Source organism: Emys orbicularis, chromosome 3 (assembly GCF_028017835.1).
Source record: "Emys orbicularis isolate rEmyOrb1 chromosome 3, rEmyOrb1.hap1, whole genome shotgun sequence".
NCBI lineage: Eukaryota > Metazoa > Chordata > Testudines > Emydidae > Emys > Emys orbicularis.
In genome coordinates this window covers 99,853,009-99,873,228 of record NC_088685.1, presented here as the reverse complement: position 1 = coordinate 99,873,228, position 20,220 = coordinate 99,853,009, and the positions used below count along the sequence as shown (strand labels likewise).

At 43.1% G+C, this 20,220-nt stretch overlaps 1 protein-coding gene across 1 annotated transcript in view; it reads left to right on the top strand.

The window, feature by feature from the left end:
* Positions 1 to 20,220, top strand: part of MTCL3 (MTCL family member 3) — a 35,690-nt gene that overhangs the window by 2,854 nt on the left and 12,616 nt on the right. The window contains exon 3 of the mRNA XM_065401425.1: positions 2,376 to 2,534. Within this exon, the coding sequence (XP_065257497.1) occupies positions 2,376 to 2,534 (159 nt within the window). The remainder of the gene's footprint in view (positions 1 to 2,375; positions 2,535 to 20,220) is intronic.

Here is a 20,220-nt window from a genome sequence, read left to right as displayed (position 1 = left end):
GGATCACATTTGCTGTCTTAGCCACTGCATTGCACGGCAAGCTTATGTTCAGCTGATTATCTACCATGCCCCCTAAGTCCTGTTCTGAGTTACTTCTTTCTAAAATAAAGTTCCTCATCCTACAAAGGTGACTTATATTCTAGATATTTGATCTTGCATTTAGCTATATTAAAATGCATGTTGGTCAAGTGAGCATAGCTTACCATGTGATCCAGATTGCTCCATAGAACTGACCTGCTCTTATTATTATTTGCCACTTCATCAATTTTTGTGTCATCTACAAACTTTACCAGCAATTGATTTTATGCTTTCTTCAGGATGTGTGACAAAGACATAGAATAGCACTGGGACAAAAACAGATCCCTGTAGGATCCCACTAGAAATGACCCCATTGGATGATGATTTTTAATCAGAATATTTTGCATGACTATGTCAAAAACCTTACAGAAGTCTAAATACGTTATGTCAGTATAGTTACCTTTGTCAGCCAAATAGGTAATCTTGTCAAAAAAGGCTATGAAGTGCTATTCAGCCTCAGGGTTGCAGAATCTAGGCCATATATCTGACTTTCCTGCCATGCCAGGGCTTAGAGGGCGGGTAAGGGATGCTACCTGTGGAATCCCCTATGTTGAAGGACTACCTAACTGATCAATTAAGCACAAAAGTGGGGGAAAGGAGGTCAGGATCTAGTCCTCTGACTTGATGTGATTTTCACCCTATCCTGTAGTCCCTTACCCTAGGATCTGCTAGGAATTCAGCAAAGATGGCCCCTCCCCTCCAAGGGGTGTGTGTGTGTGTGTGTGTAAGTAAGGGGTGGGACGTAGGGATGGGGAAGTCATTGAATGAATGCTGCAACCTATTGTATCAGTGCTTCACACACAGTTGTGTTTCCTGTCATGAAAGCATGAGAGGGGAGGGATAACTCAGTGGTTTGAGCATTGGTCTGCTAAACCCAGGGTTGTGAGTTCAGTCCTTGAGGGGGCCATTTAGGGAGTTGGGGATTGGTCTTCCTTTGAGCAGGGGGTTGGACTAGATGACCTCTTGAGGTCCCTTCCAACTCTGATATTCTATGATACTAGCTGCAACTGTTTTTGATAGATAAAATTCTTCTCCATTGCTTTCTATGCAATATTTTTTCTTTAGAGTTCTGTGTATGGGTGTGTACATGAAATATAACAGAGTATTAAAAACATGTAACAAATATTGTATTGGCCATAAAAAGATAGAACTCTGAGCTCAGACTTAGGTAATGCAAACACCAAAGAAGGATCAACTGTGTCTTCAATTTTTAAAGAAATTAACACGTCAGATCTTTCAAAATGATTGTATCGAAGTCATCATAGCTGTTGTTGTTTACCTAAATATTTGATATATGTTAATACTGTTTTAAAAGTGCCATAAAGTTATAATATAATGTTCTGTATGGCATAATTGTGATTTACATAAGTGAAAAAAGGGATTGGGTCCTGGTACATTTCCTTAAACCTTCCTCCTGTGTCTGTGCATTTCAAAATTGAAAACAAAAACCATGAATGCTTCTATGCACTTTAAAAATGTTATACTGAATTTTAGTGTTAGACACAGGTGTCTGGTCAAAAATTTAAGGCTTATCTTATTTTTAAAATTAAAGTAATTAGCAATAATAAAGACCAGATTGTGACCAACCTTGCATGCCTAAACAGGGGGGAGGAAGTGAGGAGCTGTCCCCTCGTTTGTGCTTCATATGGCTGGAGAGGGTAGACCTTGCTGTTAGTCAGTGCTTCCATGGGCATTAACTGTCTGAAAGGGACATGCTTGGGTGCAGTAGGAAAGGGAGCGGTGAGTGAAGGAGTTGGGAGAACTATCAATGCAGAATTCAGTCCCTTTCAGGTACAGTTTCCAAGGATGGTGGAGTTACTGCTTCATTGTGCACACCCGGGAGTCCAGAGATGGGGAGTACACCTCTACCCCTATATAACGCAACCCGATCTAACATGAATTCGGATATAACGCGGTAAAGCAGCACTCCGGTGGGGGGCGGGAGCTGTGCACTCTGGCGGATCAAAGCAAGTTCGATAAAACATGGTTTCACCTATAACGCGGTAAGATTTTTTGGCTCCCGAGGACAGCGTTATATTGGGGTAGAGGTGTATTTGTTTAGGGCCTAATCCAACTCCCACTGAAGTCAATGGAAAGAATCTCCTTTCCTAACTTCAATGAAAGTTAGGCTGAGTTCTTAGGTAGCCAGAATCCCACTGGTTGACTCTGGCTTCTGCACATCTTTTCTACACCCCTTCTACTGAAAAAAGTCATAAGTGGTAATTCAAACAGTACTGCAAAAATACATATTTTTCATGTATTTAATTATTTATTTTTGCAAACACCATTTCATTTAGGTTGCAAAAGATGTCTCAGTAAGACTTCATCATGAGTTAGAAAATGTGGAAGAAAAACGAGCTACAACAGAAGATGAAAATGAAAAGCTAAGACAGCAGCTTATAGAAGTTGAGATTACTAAACAGGCTCTACAGAATGAACTGGAAAAAGTGAAGGAGGTTAGTGTTATTTACTGGTGATGCTTCAAAATACGTGAACTGTTTTTATTTCAACCTGAAGTTCTGAAATTACCATTGCTGAAATAACTAATATTCCATATACTTGTTGCAGTTATATGGGAGTTCTGAGGGTGCAGAACTAAAGGTGGCAAATGGTCAGGTTGAATAGCTTGATTATTGAGAAGCTGTAAACAAATTGGAGAAATTAAATGGGCTGTAAATATCATTTCAAAGACATACATAACCAAACTGTTGTCTTGCTTTTTTCTGAAGCTGTGGGATTGTGGAGCTGTCATAGCTAAGCCGTGGGGCTCTGAGACATTCTGCCTATGCAAGGCAGATGCCTGAGGAATGCTATAGGGAGTTTTAGTATAAATGTGCTGAATGGTGTCCTGCACACCTGCTTTTGTAAACTGGAGTATGTGCTCCCCCAGCAACTGCTGTCAGATGCTAGCAGGCATGCAGAGAAGCTAGGTCCTGGCCATGTTCCCATCCTAGCTACATTCCCTTTGCGTTTTGGAATGCTAATGGGTGCACTAGCTGTCCTTTCAGCCTAGTGCTCAATGAAATGTTAGGTCTGTATTGTACCTGACTTGTTCACATGTGCTAGGCTGAAGAAAATGCTCTTTATCCTCTTCCCCAGCCCCTAGGTTCAAGAGCACCCCGATTTTTCTTAATAAAATAAACAGAAAAGTCTGCAACAGCAATACATAGCGCAGCAGATTGAAAGGTAACAAAGCAAGCATTAACAAGAAAAAGTGTGTGGATTAAAAATGAATATTCCAAACAGATTTAAGAAATAACTCACCATTTCAGTATATCCATTCAGTGAATGCCATTGGTTGCCATTTTAGTGAGACTTCCCAACTGAAAGTCCAGTTGCTAGTCTGATCTTGTTAGAGACTGAAGAAATGTATTTAAGTAGCTAAGAAAGGCAGGAGATTTTCAACGTTGTAGGGTAAGTTCTATTATTTTTAAAATTTGTTTTGTTTAATTTAACAGTGGTTTCATGTACACAATACCTATCTTTTCTTTGCAGGTGTTGATACACTTGTCAATAGAGAATAAAGTGGTGTCCATTGCCACACACCCACAAACTTCTTTCCATTGCTTTTCCAGCTAGTAACTGGTTTGCCAAGAACATGAAAATCAGAGCCTGCTCCATCTTCCATGCTTGAGACTCTCTTCCTCTTCTGGTTTTGTTCTGGTCTTCACTGTAAAACACCACTGCTCTCAGCTGCCAGACCCATCTGCTGTATGAGACTGTGTAGTTACCTTTAGTACTTGTTGCTAGACTCAGCCTTGCTCCAAACCTTCCCCAGTTCCAGTCCATTCAGACTCCCTGGGTTGCTGTTCAGGGTTCAGCCCTACTTCTGAGTCTTTTGCCCAGTCCAGTGCTGCAGGTTATGCCATTGTTAGCTTCTACCTCACAACCTGCTTCTTCTTGGTCTTTGAATTAAGCTCAAATGTGGTATCAGTTTAATATCTCATACATCATCTATTAGGGAGCTACATCTTGTACATGCAGGGGAATGAACTTGATAATTGGCCTTTGTCATCATTAGCTTCTATGATCTCCTCCTAACTCCTGGATCTATTTTGTATACACTTCTATCCCATGTCACTGAACCATGGATTTGCTCCTCATATCTTCCACTTCTCCCCGTATCTTGAGTATCTGTCGCTTCCCTTCTCTGGTCCAGCAAGGAGGATCCTTGGAACTCTAGGACGAAGGAGAAACCCAAGCTGGATTACAGGTTGTGCTGTTTTCCTTGGTAATAGCTTCAGGAGGTCAGAGCTCACTGATGATCCCTGTTATCACAGAATGGGGACACTGGGCCAGAGAGGAGAAATGGGGCACCCTTTGGAGACTGGGCTCCAGAAATCAGGGCCCTGGGTACAGACACTGGTCATGAGAGGCAAAGTTGTATCTCTATACTGAGTTGGGAGTGGAGAGCTGCACCCTAAGGACGGGGTAGGTGAATATTATCAGGCTGGAGCAGAAAAGTCAGGAGAGAGACTTGTACCTCAATATCAGGCTGCTGATTCTCATCCATTTGGAGAAGGAACCTGGAGTAGAGGATGCTGACCTTGGCTAGGATTTTCAGCACAGGATGGGGGATATAGAAGGATGGTTGAGGAGAAGCAGTTCAGACAGAGGAGAGGGATATTGAAGAAAAGTCTAATATTATGCATGTTGCAAGCCTTTTGCCAGTTGGAAGAGCAACGGAGGAAGCTAGGGACAGAGTACTGATTTCCCGTCTTGAAAACTTGAAGTTCAGCATCTGTGAAGAAACTATGGAAGTAATGTTAACATGAAACCACCATTAGAACAACCCAAATAATTCTGAAGTATAATAGAATTTACCTATACCAAATTTCTGTGTCTGCTGCCTCTCATATCTTCAGATGCTGATCTACATTTCTCATGTCTTCAGTGACATCATCAGACTGCCACAATGGTGGTTTCCTATTTCCTTGTGAATTATTTCTCTTTAGAACTCTAGTTCCACAATCTCTTCTCATCCTGAACAGCACTTACTCATTTGAGTAATCCCATCAAAATCAGTTGAACTTCTTTTCTGAATAAATTCTACTCAGTGTGAGTAGGAGGCCAGATTGTGTTAATCACTGAATTATTCACTGAAGTCAGTGGAGTTACTCTTGATTTACAACAGAGCAACTGTGATCTGAATGTGTCTCAGTAATTTGAATATCTTTTATATTGCATGTCACCAAATTTGCTGGAGAAATGCAAAATCCTAAATTCATGTGTTGGAAAAGTATTGAGCCTCTCTGTTCTTTAAAATGTATTGAAGTGTAACTTCTGTTGGGAGTTTGCTCTTTTTCTATGACAAACAGTGTGGAGACAGCAGAGATATGTGAAATGACACACAAGAAAGTGTTGTGGAAGCCTCCCATGCTATTTAGCATGCCCCAGCTCACCAAGCAGAGAGTGACCGGAGCCAAACATTTCATAGTAAAAATGCCAGGCCTTTAAGGCTGCTATTAAAGAAGATGGGTTGGCCATATTGCAAGCATGTGACATTAAAGGTACATGGGATGTGCAGAGATTGATCCAGAGATCTTCACTGGACATTTTTACACACAGAGACATGCACACATATGTGTGCACACACATGCACTTACACACTTAGTATCAGATTCCTCTTTGCATTTCGAACTGTTGAAAATAGAAGGAACCCTGGTGTGTTGCCTGATGAGTGGACATTAATGTTGCTCATGTCCGCAACAGCTTGCAATCAGTTTGACATCAGAATTTAGGGAGCTGTTTTGGGATAGCATGTGATAGAACTGTGTTTTCCACTGACTGCTCCCACCTGCAGCCTGATGATGCCCTATTTAATGCACCGTGCAGATTCTTTGCTTAGCAACCTTACCACTGCATATCTCCAGATGGAAGCAGGCCAGTTAAGCTGCAGTGCACAGTGCAGGTTTTTCATGTGCACAGTGGGGCTTCAGCCTTTCTTTGTAGCAAATTACTACTAATTGCTTATATCTGTGCCCCATTATTAATAATTATCATTAATAGTAATATTTTTATTGCAGGGAGCATATGATGCTAGATATACAGGTTCTGTAATTCATTTGGGTTCTCTAGCATATTTTTTAAGCACTTCAGTTCATCATTAGATATGCAACTTAATATTAAATATATATTAGAGGTAGGGCAGTTATCAAGGTCAGCAATTATATTATTATTTAAAGCTGACAAAGGCATAATAATAATGAGTAATTAATTACTTAGGGCTACATTTTGTAGGGTTACCATTCGTCCGGATTCCCCCGGACATGTCCGGCTTTTAGAGTTAAAAATAGCGTCCGGGGGGAATCTGTAAATGTCCGGACTTCCCTCCCATGCAGAGTGCGCGCGGCTGACAGGGCAGCCAGCCGGATGGTGCCACTTACATGGGGCTCCGACAGCCAGAGAGAGCCCCTCCTCCGCTTCCCCCTCCTCTCCCCTGCAGCTGAGAGCACTCCCTCCCTCCCTCGCAGATCACCAGCCGGCCGTTCGCACCGGCAGTCTGGAGCTCCACCCCCTGCTCCTCCTCCCCGGCACGCTGGTCTGAGCGGCAGGGTAAGGGGGTCAGGGGGTCGGAGAAGGGGCAGGGAGGTTCTGGAGGGGGCAGTCAAGAGACAGGGAGGGGGGGGTCGGGAGTTCGGGGGGGAGCTTTCTGGGGGTGGGGGTGTGGATAAGGTTTTGGGCAGTCAGGGTACAGGTAGAGGGTAGGGTCTCAGGAGGGGGCAGTTAGGGGACAAAGAACAGGGAGGCTTAAGTAGGGGGTGGGGTTCTGGAGGGCAGTTAAGAGCAGGGGTCCCAGGAGGGGGCAGTCAGGGGACAAGGAGCGGGGGGAGGGTTGGGAGTTCTGAGGGGGGCGGGAAGTGGGAGGGAATGGAAGGGGCAGGGGCGGGGCTAGGCAGGACAGGGGCGGGGCTAGGGTGGGGCTCCTCCCGTCCTCTTTTTTGCTTGCTGAAATATGGTAACCCTACATTTTGTGTAGCCTTTATGTAGTTTCTCAGAGGTGTAGTAGAAAGTAAGGATTCCCCCATCTTGTGCATCCACATTAGTGCCAAATTCAGTTGCAGCCAAGCACTTGGATGTATAGGTGTTGTGCCCTAGATGCTTCCTGTTGGGAGAAATAGAATAGGTATGGAGTAGGCTGGTGGCTGGGGGGAGAATGCTAAACCCCATAAATGGGTTTCAGAAATCACTTCTCCAGTGCAAAGGTGAAGCCCTGGGAGGCATTGTGCCTTTCTGAGGTGGAGTGGTGCAACTGTGGATCATCTTCTATTATGCACTGCATGAAAACAAAGTCTAGAGGCCATGTAGTTCAGTGGGTAGGGCCCTGGACTGGGAGTCAGAAAAGCTGGCTTCTGTTCCTGGTTTTGACACTGACCTTCTGGGTAAGGTTAGGCAAGTCACTTCACCTCTCTGTTTCCCCTCCAACCCTTGGTCTATTTAGGTTACAAAGTCTTTGGGAAGGAGATTATTTCTTATTATGTGTTTGTACAGTGCCTAGTACAATGGGGCCCTGGTCTAAGCTGAAGCCTTTAGATGCTAATGTAATAGAAATAGTATTAAATTAGCCCATAATATTTAGTACTTCATATGTTTGAATATATTAATTCATGTAAATATTAACTTATTAATGGAAATAATTATGGGTGAAATGGGATTACTCCATTCACATATTTGTACTATATGTGTTTCTGGTAATGATGTCTGTAGGTACGCTTGCTTAACATTTCCGGTTATAAGATCCTGTTTTCAGTTGCTTATAGTTTTGTCCAACTTTAATGGTTAGTGCTGACATTTTCCACACTGAGGGTCTTCATAAGGCTAAATGTTGTTATTAAATATTTGATGAAAATGGTTCATCTGTTTCTAAGAATGAAATTAAGGAAAAATATATTTTGCCATGTTAAAAAAATGTTCTACAACTGTTTAATTGACAAGGTCTGGCACCTTCATGCTTTGGAACAAGGACTTGAAATGTGGCCTTTGTCATCCCCTTGAAAATCCATCCAAATTTGGCCGAGGTATAAGCCACTGAAAAATTTCAGCTCACACATGCTCGGTAAAGATTTGTTAGAGTTTGGCAGCTAAATTCTCAGATGTTTCCATTCACAGTGAGTATGCTCCAATCCCTCACAGATCCTTTGTGTCAACTGGATTGTGCATACATCATCCGCATAGAGTGACTGAATGTGGTCCAGCCCAGGGTTCTAGGGCTGAGCAGAACTTTCCCTGTAATCATTCCTCTTGGCTGCTGGGGCTACTGTGGCACCAGAACTGGGAGCAGGGAGAGATTGTCTCTCCTGTGCTTTCAGTGTCTCCCCCTCCTTCCCCACCGGAGACAGGGGAATGGTGAGGCAGATTCAGACAGGGACAGGCTGATCCAGTTCTAGTCTCCATGCCCAGCAGTCCTAATCTCCCCCTTGGCGTTCCGCATCCAAGTCCCAGTTTCCCCTGCCCCTCCCCCAGTCTCTCCCTGGACACACCCAATCTCCTTGACAGACAGTATCTGTCTCCCTTCACAACTCCTTGTTCACAGTCTCCTTGCCCAACCAGTTCCAGATGTCCCCTTTTGACTCGTCATCTGATCTACTTCTTTCCTGTCTCCCAGTCCCCAGTTATCTCCCTGTTCCTCTCTGTCCTTGTTCTGCTCCCCCTGTTGTGCTGGCTCCGTCTCCCTCCCTGGACTCCTCATCCAGTCTGTCTCCCTGGCTTCTTGTCCCACTCTCCACCCTCCTTGCCTCATTGTACCAGTTCCTTTGTCCAGCCAGTCGCAGTTCTACCCCTGCACCTGAGGTCTTTGTCAGATTCACCTCCCTTGCCCCCATTTCCTCCTACTGGTCCCTAGTCTCAGGCTCCCCCGTTCCCTGCAGTTCCTAGTCTGACCTCAGTGTTCTCCACCCCAGCTGGCGCCCAGTCTCCTCTGCTCCCTGTTTATCTCACTAGCACCCAATCCCAGCTTCCCCTTCCCCCAGGTCACAGTCTCCTTGCTTAGTCAATACCAGTCTCCCCGTCTGTCTCCCAACCTCCCCTCTCCTGGGTCCCAGCCCCAGGCTCCTTGCCCAACATGTCCCAGTCTCCATCCCGGCTCCTAATCCCTGTCCTTCTTACAACTCCCAGTCACAGTTTCTTTTCCCTGCCCTTGCCACCAAGTCCCAGTCTCACCAGGCTCCTTTTCCCAGTCTACTCCCTTCCCTCCTATCTACTCCAGCTCTCATTCCCTCTGCATTCAAGTCAGGTGGCTTTCTCCCCCATGCTCCCTGTGTGCCAGCAGGCAAGTGTTACTGAGAGCACAGGGAAGAAATGTTCCCTGTTCTCAGTTCCGGTGCCTAGCCCCACTTTGATCTGGACCAGTCAACAGCAGCAAATACAGGGAAATTCAGGCTTTGTCCCTGTAACCATGCTGGGGGGATGGTTTATGTACAATCTGGACAGAATTAGGAGCCATGAGGGGATGGCACATGCTCAGCACACATGGGATCTTCAGAGATTTTAGCTGCTAAACTCTAAGAAGTTTCTACTGAGCGTGTGAGAACTGCAGTTTTTGAGAGCATTATTAGAATTTGGCCAAATTTGGGCAGATTTCCACAGGAACAGCTAAAAGGCACATTCCTGATACAAAGGCCCTCCCTGCAATATTTCAAATCCTTGCTCCCAAGCATGAATTAGATAAGTTCATGGAAGAGGCTGGGAATGAGCGACAGGGAATGGATCACTTGATGATTACCTGTTCTGTTCATTCCCTCTGGGGCACCTGGCATTGGCCACTGTTGGAAGACAGGATACTGGGCTAGATGGACCCGTGGTCTGACCCAGTATGGCCGTTCTTATGTTCTTATGAGTGTGCTGGACCTTCTCAAAGAAAAGGTTGCCAGAATTCTTTTATATTGGCAAAACAATGTATTTTTCCTAGCCTTATTATCAGAAATGGCTGAACTATCATGGCTGAAACTTTCAAAAAAAAAAAAAAATTCAGCCTAAAGCACACCACATAGCATGGAAAACTTCAGCATAAATAGTTTGTTTGGCAAAGATATAAGCAACTGAAACCAAGATCTAATCATTGGAGGTGTTGGTCAATCTCCTGTTGACTTCAGTGCACAAGGAATGTAACATCAGGCCTCTGGTGGCCATGCAGTGGCCAGTGTAATTGGTGGAGTGCAGGGCTTATGAGAGGGGGGAAAAGAGAGGACAATTGTACAAGGGCCCTGAGCTCAGGGGGGCCCCCAACATATCTCTAACTGGGGTGAAATGGGAGTAGGTCCCCAGCAAACAAATATTTCTGGATGGGCCTGGGTGGAGCTGATATGGAAAATTTTGTAACCTGCTCTGTGGTTACGTTCATTTTATTTTGTTTTAGAACTGTACTTCTCACAATTGTCTTTGGGAATATAGTCAATTTTTATAAACTGACCAGTTTATGTGGGAATATGTTCAATTGTGTAAATACTAACAACTTTAGGTCTGGTTCTGCCACCTTTGCTCATACCGAGTAGTATTTTTAACACTGCAGGTAGTCCCCCTGAAATGAACAGGAGTATGTACATAGTAAAGTACTGTTTAATGTGAGTCAAGCTGGCAGACTTGAACCAATAGTTAACAACTGTTAACTAAATACAACAGACCGCGCCCAAACAATAAACATTATGGGTTAGATTATGCCCTTGTTTGGCCTACCTGGATTTTGGGTCTAAGTCTTTTGGGGAGTGCAGCCTCCGCTCTCTAGCTGTTTACCACCCTGCAAGCAGGTGGGCAGGGAAGGGGAAAAGAGGGGCAGGGAATGGATGGGGACTTGGCCCTGCTCCTCTACTCACTGGCTAGAGTAGTTGGCCAGGCCCATGTTGGAACAAGTAAGCTGCACCTTTTCTGGAGTTCTAATAACTTACTTGTTCCTGGCACAAGATGGCAGCAGGGGAGGATTTGTGATTCTTTCAATCACAGTTTCTTCCTGGGTCTGCTCCAGGGACAGAGGGCTCAGTCTATCTCTATTCTATAGCAAAACATCTATCAATGATATCCCTACCTAGAGGATTTCAGTTATCAGGGCTCTCAGTCTGTCGCCTTTTATGAAAGCTTAATTAAAAATCATAATTAAGATATTTTATTTCCAAAAGTTTTGAGAAGCAAAATCAAATCCAGGATTTATTTAGCAAAATATTTCCAAAATACTCCCCAAACCTAGTGTTCTGTAAGCACTGTATACACAGACTGACAGACCCCTACCCCCCACTGACTTCCACTGGAGTCCCATATGTGCAGGGCTCACATGACTGGCCCCCCCAAATATTTTTCTTTTAAAAACAATGCTGAATATGGATGTTGCTCAAAGTCTGTGGGTGTGATTCTGACACCCTTGGTCACCGTAACTAATACCTTACTCTGTGAATATTCCCAATGATTTCACTATGATCTAGGTTATCAGAATTTGGCCCCATGTAGGTGCTTTAACGATGAGGAAACTGTGGTGTTGAAAAACAAGGTAATCCCCACAACAAAATATATTGTAGCTGTTCCCTTTAAGTCTTTTGAAAATGATGTTAATGATGTGTCACAAGCAGAAAAAAAATGTTTGAGAAGTATATACCAGTGTGATGCAAACTGAGTTTATCCAAGTGGAAACTGAACAGCCTGATGGTCATTAAAAATATGGGCTCCAAACCACTTGTAAAATAGTACTGGAATATTTTTTTCAGGCTCAAAATATGCCTTCCTACAAGGAGATTTTCATCAGAAAAATGTCTAACAGGACCTTTTCAGGGTGACCATGCTGCCCAAGTGCTGCTTAGTGTGTTGCTATCAAATTGTCCCCAAGTTTACAAGGAATTTATATTAGCAGTTTTGCCTGTTTATCAGAAAATAATACAAATTGGCAAATATAATGAAGATAATATAAGTAGGATACTTTTAAAACTGAGGGAAATGGTATACTTTAGAAGTAATTCTATCATCACCTATGATCACCAGAATAAAATTGCCCCAGTCCATTGCCTTATTAAAGGCTGCTAGCTGTTTGAACTTGAAGACATAGTAATATTGTACTGGCTTGCCTTTCTTTCCTTCCTAATGCCAGGATAATGTTCTGATTTTCTTTTTTTCTTTACTTGATATGGGCAGCCCCAGGTTTCCATGTGTAGTGGTGGTGGTTGTGGTTATTTATTTATTTATTTATTTTATGATAGTGCAGAGAAGTCCCAACTGAGTTCAGGGCCTCTTTATATTAGGCAACGTACAAAAGAAAGAGACAATACCTGTCCCAGAGAGCTTACAATCAAAATAGATAAAACAGACAAAGAGTGAAAAAAGGAAATATTATTATCCCCATTTTACATATGGGGAACTAAGGCACAGAGAGAGAGTAAGTGATTTGCGCAGTCACACTGAAAATATGTAGCAGAACAAGGCACTGAGCACATATGTCCTGCTTCCCAATTCAGTGCATTAAGCATAAGACCAACTTTCTTTTGAACCACTGTTCTCATCGCTAGAGTTTCTGACGTCCACTAGAATCATTGACTCAGTGATGAATTATATTGACCCAAGTGAGGTGGCAGAGAAGTAAATCTAATCCATTTCCTTTGTGTAGGAGTAGAGGCAGCAAAACTGGTATACACAGCTGTTTATATGGGTCATGAATGGTGCAGTGGTCTTTAGTGCAGTTTGACCCTGAGCATTGAGGGCTTCAAAGATTAAGACAAGGGGCTTTGAAATGACCCCAGAAGTTAAGTGGGAGCCAGTGAAGGATGAGGAGCATTGATGTCATGTGTTTTCAGCAGTTTTTCCTACTAGAGAGCTGGTCTGCTGTTTTCAGCACAAATTGGAGCTGTCATGTTGCCACTACCTTTAGGTCCAGGTACTGTGAGTCACAGTAGTCAAGTGTGGAGGCAATGAATGCATGCATCTTTGTTGCTAGGGCCTCCTCTTAAAGGAAGGATATGATTTCCTAGAAATCTGGAGGAAAAAGAGGATAGTTTATGCTATGGTTGCCACTTGAATATCCAGTAGTGATGTCCAGTATTAGTGATGACTCCATTAAGGCCCCGAGGCACTGTACTAGCTTAGCAAACAGAGGAAAATATATCTAGCTCCTTAAAGTGTATCCCTATTCCCACCAGCATCACTGCAGTCTTGCTTGGCTTCAGTTTGAACCAACTACCATGTGCTAATCTCTTGTAGGCATTGTGATAGCTTGTGACAGTGCTGAGCACATCTCCCCAGAAGGAGGTATAGAGCTATATAGGAGTCTCAGTTGCCCTTCTTGGATTCATTGGGGACCAGTTTTCAATCTTTCACTCCCAGTTCCATATTTGGGCACTCAAATTTTAGTCTAGTTGCCAACTTGACTGTTCAAATGAGAAATGTGGTGCTTTACTTTAAAAGCCCAGGTCAGAAAACGGGGCTACCCAGTTTAGCTAGTTCTACACCAGTTGTGTTACCTTTCTCATAGCTCATCTGATTTGAGTAATTTTTCACTGCTTAACTCTCCTCAGATAATATGACCTGAATTTTTTATCTCATCCCTGTTATCACTGTCATTTTTTGGTCATATTGATTGATTCAGTTTATTACATACCGTTGTGACCATTCTCTATGGGATTATGTAGAACCATCTCAAAGGACATTGCTTTGACACATTTTTATAGAACTGGTCTAGAGCCTCAAAGAAACAATGCAGAGAGGGCCAGATCCATCCCCTTCATGCTGCGGCAATGACACAAAGGGGCAGAGGGCTGCTGTAAGAAGGCCGCCAGGGATTCCCTTGACATAAGGGGGAATCTTTGCATGGCATACATTACACCACGGCTCCCCCCAACCCCAAACATAATGGTGTGTTGAGGGCCTGATGGTAGGGTGATCAGATGTCCTGATTTTATAGGGAGAGTCCCGATATTTGGGGCTTTGTCCTATATAGGTGCCTATTACCCCTCACACCCTATCCCGATTTTTCGCACTTACTGTCTGGTCACCCTGCCTGATGGGGGCATAATAGAAGTGGAGTCAGAGCACATTCTCTGTACATTTACCTTGCCTATTACCTTTATGAAGGGTTTACAGTCTAAATCCTTCATAAAGGGACCTGCTTTTTGTCATATGTCTGTATAGTGTGGGAACTCTAGGCATTACTGCAATATAAATAAATAATATTAGTAATAACCGTCCAGTGATTCTGAGCCAATGGAGCAGGCCCTGTATGGATTCCAGGGCACTCACTGGAGGATTATAGTTCGTTTAAAAATGTTTCGGTAATCTGGAAAAGTTAAATTCTGCACCAGTGTAATTTAATTTTTTTTTTCAAGTTTATCAAAAATTGCTCATTAACACGAAGACATTGTTTTACAGAATGAGTACACATTTCAAAATAGACTTTATTTTACTGAAAATCTCTTCAAGGCCATGACAAATAATAGTTAAAAACTGTTTACCCCTCAACCCGCTGTGTTCAACTCACTCCCTCAATGCACCCTGCCCCCCCGAATAAAAGCCTGGGAAAATAGATAGGGTTTGCAACCTGCTGCTGACAGTCAGAAAACTCAAGCTCTGTCAGATCAAAGGAGGAGTTGTAATGGCTTTCATGTAATTTATTGTATCCATGGCCACTGCTATCTTTAGGACTTCTTTCTCCTGGTCTCAAGTTCAACTCTTCAGTGAACACACATTGCTAGGCCAGATTCTCCAATGCTTCTAATAAGCATAGAGCGGCACAGAACAAGGGGCTAATAAACGATGTGCTAGGTCCCAAGTAAGAAGCTTTGAAGCTCCCTTTGTTTTGCACATGGAATTTGCCAGTGTATTTTTCAAGTATCCATTTGGGTGGGGTGTGGGGGTGTCAAAGCTACCAGCTTTCCTAGTCATACTCCTGCAAAGCACCACAACACTAGGTTGCTTGCCATTGCCCCATGCTGGAAAATAGGATATACTGTTATAGAGGTAAACTTTGTCCTGTGTTTCAGCAGTATCCTGCTAACAGTGCTAGGAATAAGAAGCATATCGCAATACGGATGTGTGCTGTGAGGCATGTCTTGGTCCTTCTGGGAGTATGTCTGTGCAATTTCAAATGCAAAATCAGGTGAAAGAAATTGTCAGGACCTCATTCAGTAATGCAGATGAGCAGCAGGCAGCTAATCCAAGTTCTGACCATTATTATATAAAGGAATTATTATGTTAACTGTATTACAGATCAACAACTTGCTCATTTGTAACTTCCTCAAAATTACCCCTTTTTAGGTTGCTAACCTCCATTAGTAAGTTACACAATGCTTGCAAAATGAGGTAAGCTGATTGAACCTAAGATAGCTGTACATACTCGTTCTCAATAAGCTATAGCCAAATGACACAGAACACTAGTGACATATGGTGGAATGTGCTAATCTAGCAAGGGTCTCCGGCTTTATGATCACAGTTTGAGTCTTTGGCTGGTGCAGAAATCATAGTCCTTTCTTTTGTAGTTGCTGAAAAAAAAATCTCCCTTTCAAAGGTGAGTTAACACCGTTTATAGGTTCTGTTGCACACAACTGATAATGTAATTTGCATTAATTTCCAATGCACTCAATAAAAACAAGAGTTTGTGAAGTATGATAAGGACATTGGTTATAATATTGGGGCTCTTTAGTTGGGATGTACTCTGAGGTCCACAACGTCAATGACTCATTTTGCACCTGTCAGAGAGTAGGCCTCTGTTCTGGAGGGGGAGTAGGTTATATCTGTTAGACAGAGATACTACAGAGGTCATTGTGGACACATTATCCAAGCCAACCTTCATCACAGCCAACATGTGCAGGTGGGTAGAAGTTGGTACCATCTTACCATTATGGCATTTTTCCTAATGCACTGAGCTTTTTGTAAAGTGGTCTGCAACCACAGTTACTGTTTTGTGTGAAGTAGCTATTTATGTGTGAATGTGCTAGGAATTAAAAATCAGCTTAAGCAAATATCTTACATGTAGCCTGACTGACTGACTGGCTCTTTCTTTCTTTCTTTCTTTCTTTCGGTGCAAGAGAGAATGGATAATACATGTGTCAATGGTGAATACTGCATGCAAAACAGCTTCTCTGGTTACGCTGTAGTGTAATATTGCATATAAGTAATTATACAGAATTATGCATACACCTCTGTAGTGATTCTGCATTCATTACTAGCATGATATCTGTATCTTCTAAGCAATTCGCCATTCACTTCTGATTTTATTTGTAAACTGTACTTGTGATACTGACTGCAGAACTACATGACACAGCCCACCTTTCTTCTTTTAGGGCATTGTGATTGAGTATGTGCAGTTGAATTATGTATTTGTAGTATATGTCATTGAACATTACATAGAGTCACTGGGGGTATGTCTACACAGCAAAGAAAAACCCGTGGTTGCCCGTGTCAGCTAACTCGGGCTCAGGCTGCAGGGTTGTTTCATTGCTGTGTAGAACTTTGGGCTGGAGCCTGAACTCTGGGACTCTCCCATCCTGCAGAATCCCAGGCTCCAGCCCAAGCCCAGGAGTCTACACAACGATGAAACAACCCCGCAGCCGAAGCCCCGTGAGCCTGAGTCAGCTGGCAAGGGCCAGACGTGGATTTTTCTTTGCTGTGTAGAAATACTGTGGGTTTGCATCAGTAATTGGTCAGACCTCTCCTCTGAATTCAGTGGAATCAACACTAGTTGGGGGTATGAAGCTGCAGGCAGGATTTTTGGTGTTTGTTCATTGCCAGCTGGAGGCTTGTTTTCCACTTGTCACAGTATTCACTGCATCAGGAGCCAGAAAACTCTGACATTTTCAGTGTCTTAGTAGATCCAGGTCCTTGTAACGTTCTGTAATCAGAGTGCCAAACGCTGCATCCATTGTTAAGAAGTAACAAAGTAAGTTTAGCCTATTGGACCAATTTTAAAAAAATAAATAAGTCTTTATTTCTGTGGAGATGCTTTTATATATTATGTGAAAAATTTCCCATCAGTAGTGATGGTAGCACATATGGAGGTATGGTAGAGAAACCTGTGGATAACCTTTCCATATTGCCTTATTTGATCATAATGGTATCATTGTATTAATGAATTTAGCTATTTCAACATTAAACCCAGTTTAGGATGATAAGTACATGTTATGGATGCTTGTTTAGGTCATAGATGAGTGCTTGCATTTAGACGATATTCGCTGTGCACCTGCTCCCATCACTGTTGCCTGTAACAGGGACAGGTGTGCATACATGTAGAGTGTGACTGATGATGACCATCATGGCAACCTAATTACCAGGAGCATATGGTGTTACAGGCTTGACTAAACCTTTTTAATTTTGACTGGTACTAGTAGTTTGGATTTCCAATGAAGTGATTTATTAGAGACAGTGCACTAGTGGCAATGTGCTAGGCTCTGTTTTGAACTTCTTCTTCTTTCGTATGGCTTGGGTAGGTAGCAGCAACTACAAATTTATATCTAAGTTTGATAGCCAGCACACTGCCTTCAGGCCCCCAGCAAAAGAACGAAGGGGACATTCAGCTGTGATGTGCTCTATGGTTTGTGCCTGGTGACCACAGTCACATACAGGTGTTTGCCTCATTTTCCATTTGAAGAGGGTTTGTCCACATCTCCCATGAGATGTCCTGATGCGATTCAATCTGCACCAGTCTTTCCGACATAAAACCCGGTGGTTTCTCAACAGGATCAATGATGAGCTGTTTGTTTTGAGCGGTCAAAGTGCTCCATGTGACTCTCCACTGAGCCTCAGCATCAAAGTTGGGTGTAAGGATCTTGATACGGTTCCATAGAGGGTTGCAGGATTTTCCCTGAGGGGTGAGAAACCCAAGTCCAGTGATGTGGCAGGCACATACCATTCATCAGACCAATGGGGAAATTTTTTTCTTGTTGGTTGACCACTAATGTGTTTTCCTTATAGTGCACCATCTACAGTGAGAAGTAGCAGTTGTATGGTGACCACATTAGGAGTGAAGTGACCAGTGATAGCTCATATGTTTTGTGCTAAGCTTTTTCTCTGGTTGTCTTGGTGCATCTGCTATCTTCTCGGCCGGCTATTGGATATCTGTGTACTTTTTTTACGCCGAAGGGGGAATTAATTAGCACAGGCAAGTTAAACATGATGTACTTTGCATCAGTATGCACATGCATGTGCATTCGCAGTGATCTGTAATTTATGTTGTGGTCAGAGTACTTATGAGTATTGTCTGCATACTGTGCTGCAGTCTCTACTGTGATGGAATTAACAAAGTTGCATGAACGCAAGCTGGTTCTCATCAGCAGGTGGTGAGCATTCAAACCTGGTCTATTGATGATTTTTGAAAAACTGAGTATACAAAAAAAGAATTTACAACAAGAGCCTGTAGAAGGGGTACAGATGGCATGCACTCTCTCAGACCTGACCACCTTTTGCTACAAACAACTCCGCTATGGAGCTTCTTCAACTCAACAAGTAAAATAACACGACTCCTATTTAGTGCACAGTACGTTATGGAGGATGCGATGCTTTGGTAGCAGCACAATTCTGAATCTTGTACAAGTATTTTGTTGGTTTCAGTTCTTACTCACAATTACCGGCTCGGATACGCTGTCTGTTTGGTGTCTCCCTAAGTGGGGCCCCAACCTATCAGTGTCATAGTGATACCAGTCTAGCTATTATGCAGCTATGTCACATATGCAGTAGCTATGTTGTTGGGAGAGTACCTGGGATCCCTCTCTCATTAGAATGGCTAGTCATAACTGTATACTGAACTGTAGAGCATCCGGAGACTTGGGAGCTGAAGCCATACAAGGGGAGGCACCAAAAATGCCTTTGCATCCTGGCCAGTAACTGTAAATAAGCCCAGAAAGCAATGGATATGCCATACAAGAACACTCCTACTAGTCCACAAAGTCTCCACAGTGAATTCCATTTTAGGAGTGACTCCTTTCTCTACATGGTACGCTTGGCAGTGCTACATAATCGGGAACTCGCTGTGGAGATTTGATGGAAATAGTGAGTTGGCAACGTATTCTGATATCAAACCCATCCTTTTGTTTCAAGTTTGAACACACTGCATTCCAAAGCCGTTATTTATTTATTTATTTAGCTGCAGTATCCAGGTTCTGCCAGGTGCCCTATTACATGTGTCTGTTCCTAATTTCACATTATAGTAGTGTACTGTATATAGACTTAGCCTGTACCATGTGTCTGCCTTTGAATACATTGTATCACTCTAAGGCAGATCATCAGTAATGTGGGAGAGAGAGATTTTGATGAGTGCTACTGCACTATTTTGCAAGTGATCTGCTTTTTCAGTGACCTTTGTGGCAATAGGTGAGAAGCCAGATGATTGCTTAGGGTATCTAGGTTAGCAGTGCATTACGAGTGATCAAGATCTCTACACTGAGCTGCCTATTGTCAAAATGAACTTTTCACATTCATAACTAGGGGAGCCCTTTACATGGTATATTATATTATCCTTAAGGCTGCTGAAAGTACCACTGCTAATATGCATCTGTTTTGCACCAGGCAGGAAGGTGAGGATCAGTATGACATCTTTTTGCACCTGACAGTACTTGGTTTTCCTGTACCATGCCCCCTGAACTCACTGTGCCACCAGCTGCCAACCTCTGTTTTCCACTGCAATGACTTTATTGGATAGTGGCAGGATTACACTGATGCAGCAGGACAAACTGCCTACTATGCTCTGAAGAGTCTGACGCACTGTCTTGATTAGCTTAAACATGTGGGGGAAATGGCACGTTACAAAACCAGCTTGTTTTATTCCCTTTTGTTATATGATGGAAAATATTCCTAGCTATTAGTTTTGTCAAACCAATCCCCCCAAAACCAAACACAGATAGCAGAGAAGACAGAGGAAGAAAAAGAAAAAGTCAGCCCCTCCTTAGGATCAGGCAACAGGTGGGTGGTGATTGTTGTCAATTCAGGAGAGAGATGGCTCTTTCCATAGGCAAGCAGTGTCCCCTTGTGGTTCCTCTGTGCGCAGTGCGGAAGGTTGAATCAAGAGGTGAGGCCCAATTCTTTCCAATTCCCACATGATAAGGAGTTCCCCTCTGTCCAGCTGGGACAGGATCTGGTGAGCAGGCAAGGATTCATATCCAGGCCTATCTAGGAGGTGCTGTTAGGCCTGAGAAGTACTGTGGCTTGAAGTTCAACAGACTATGCCTTCATTAGACTCCCAACTTCGAACAG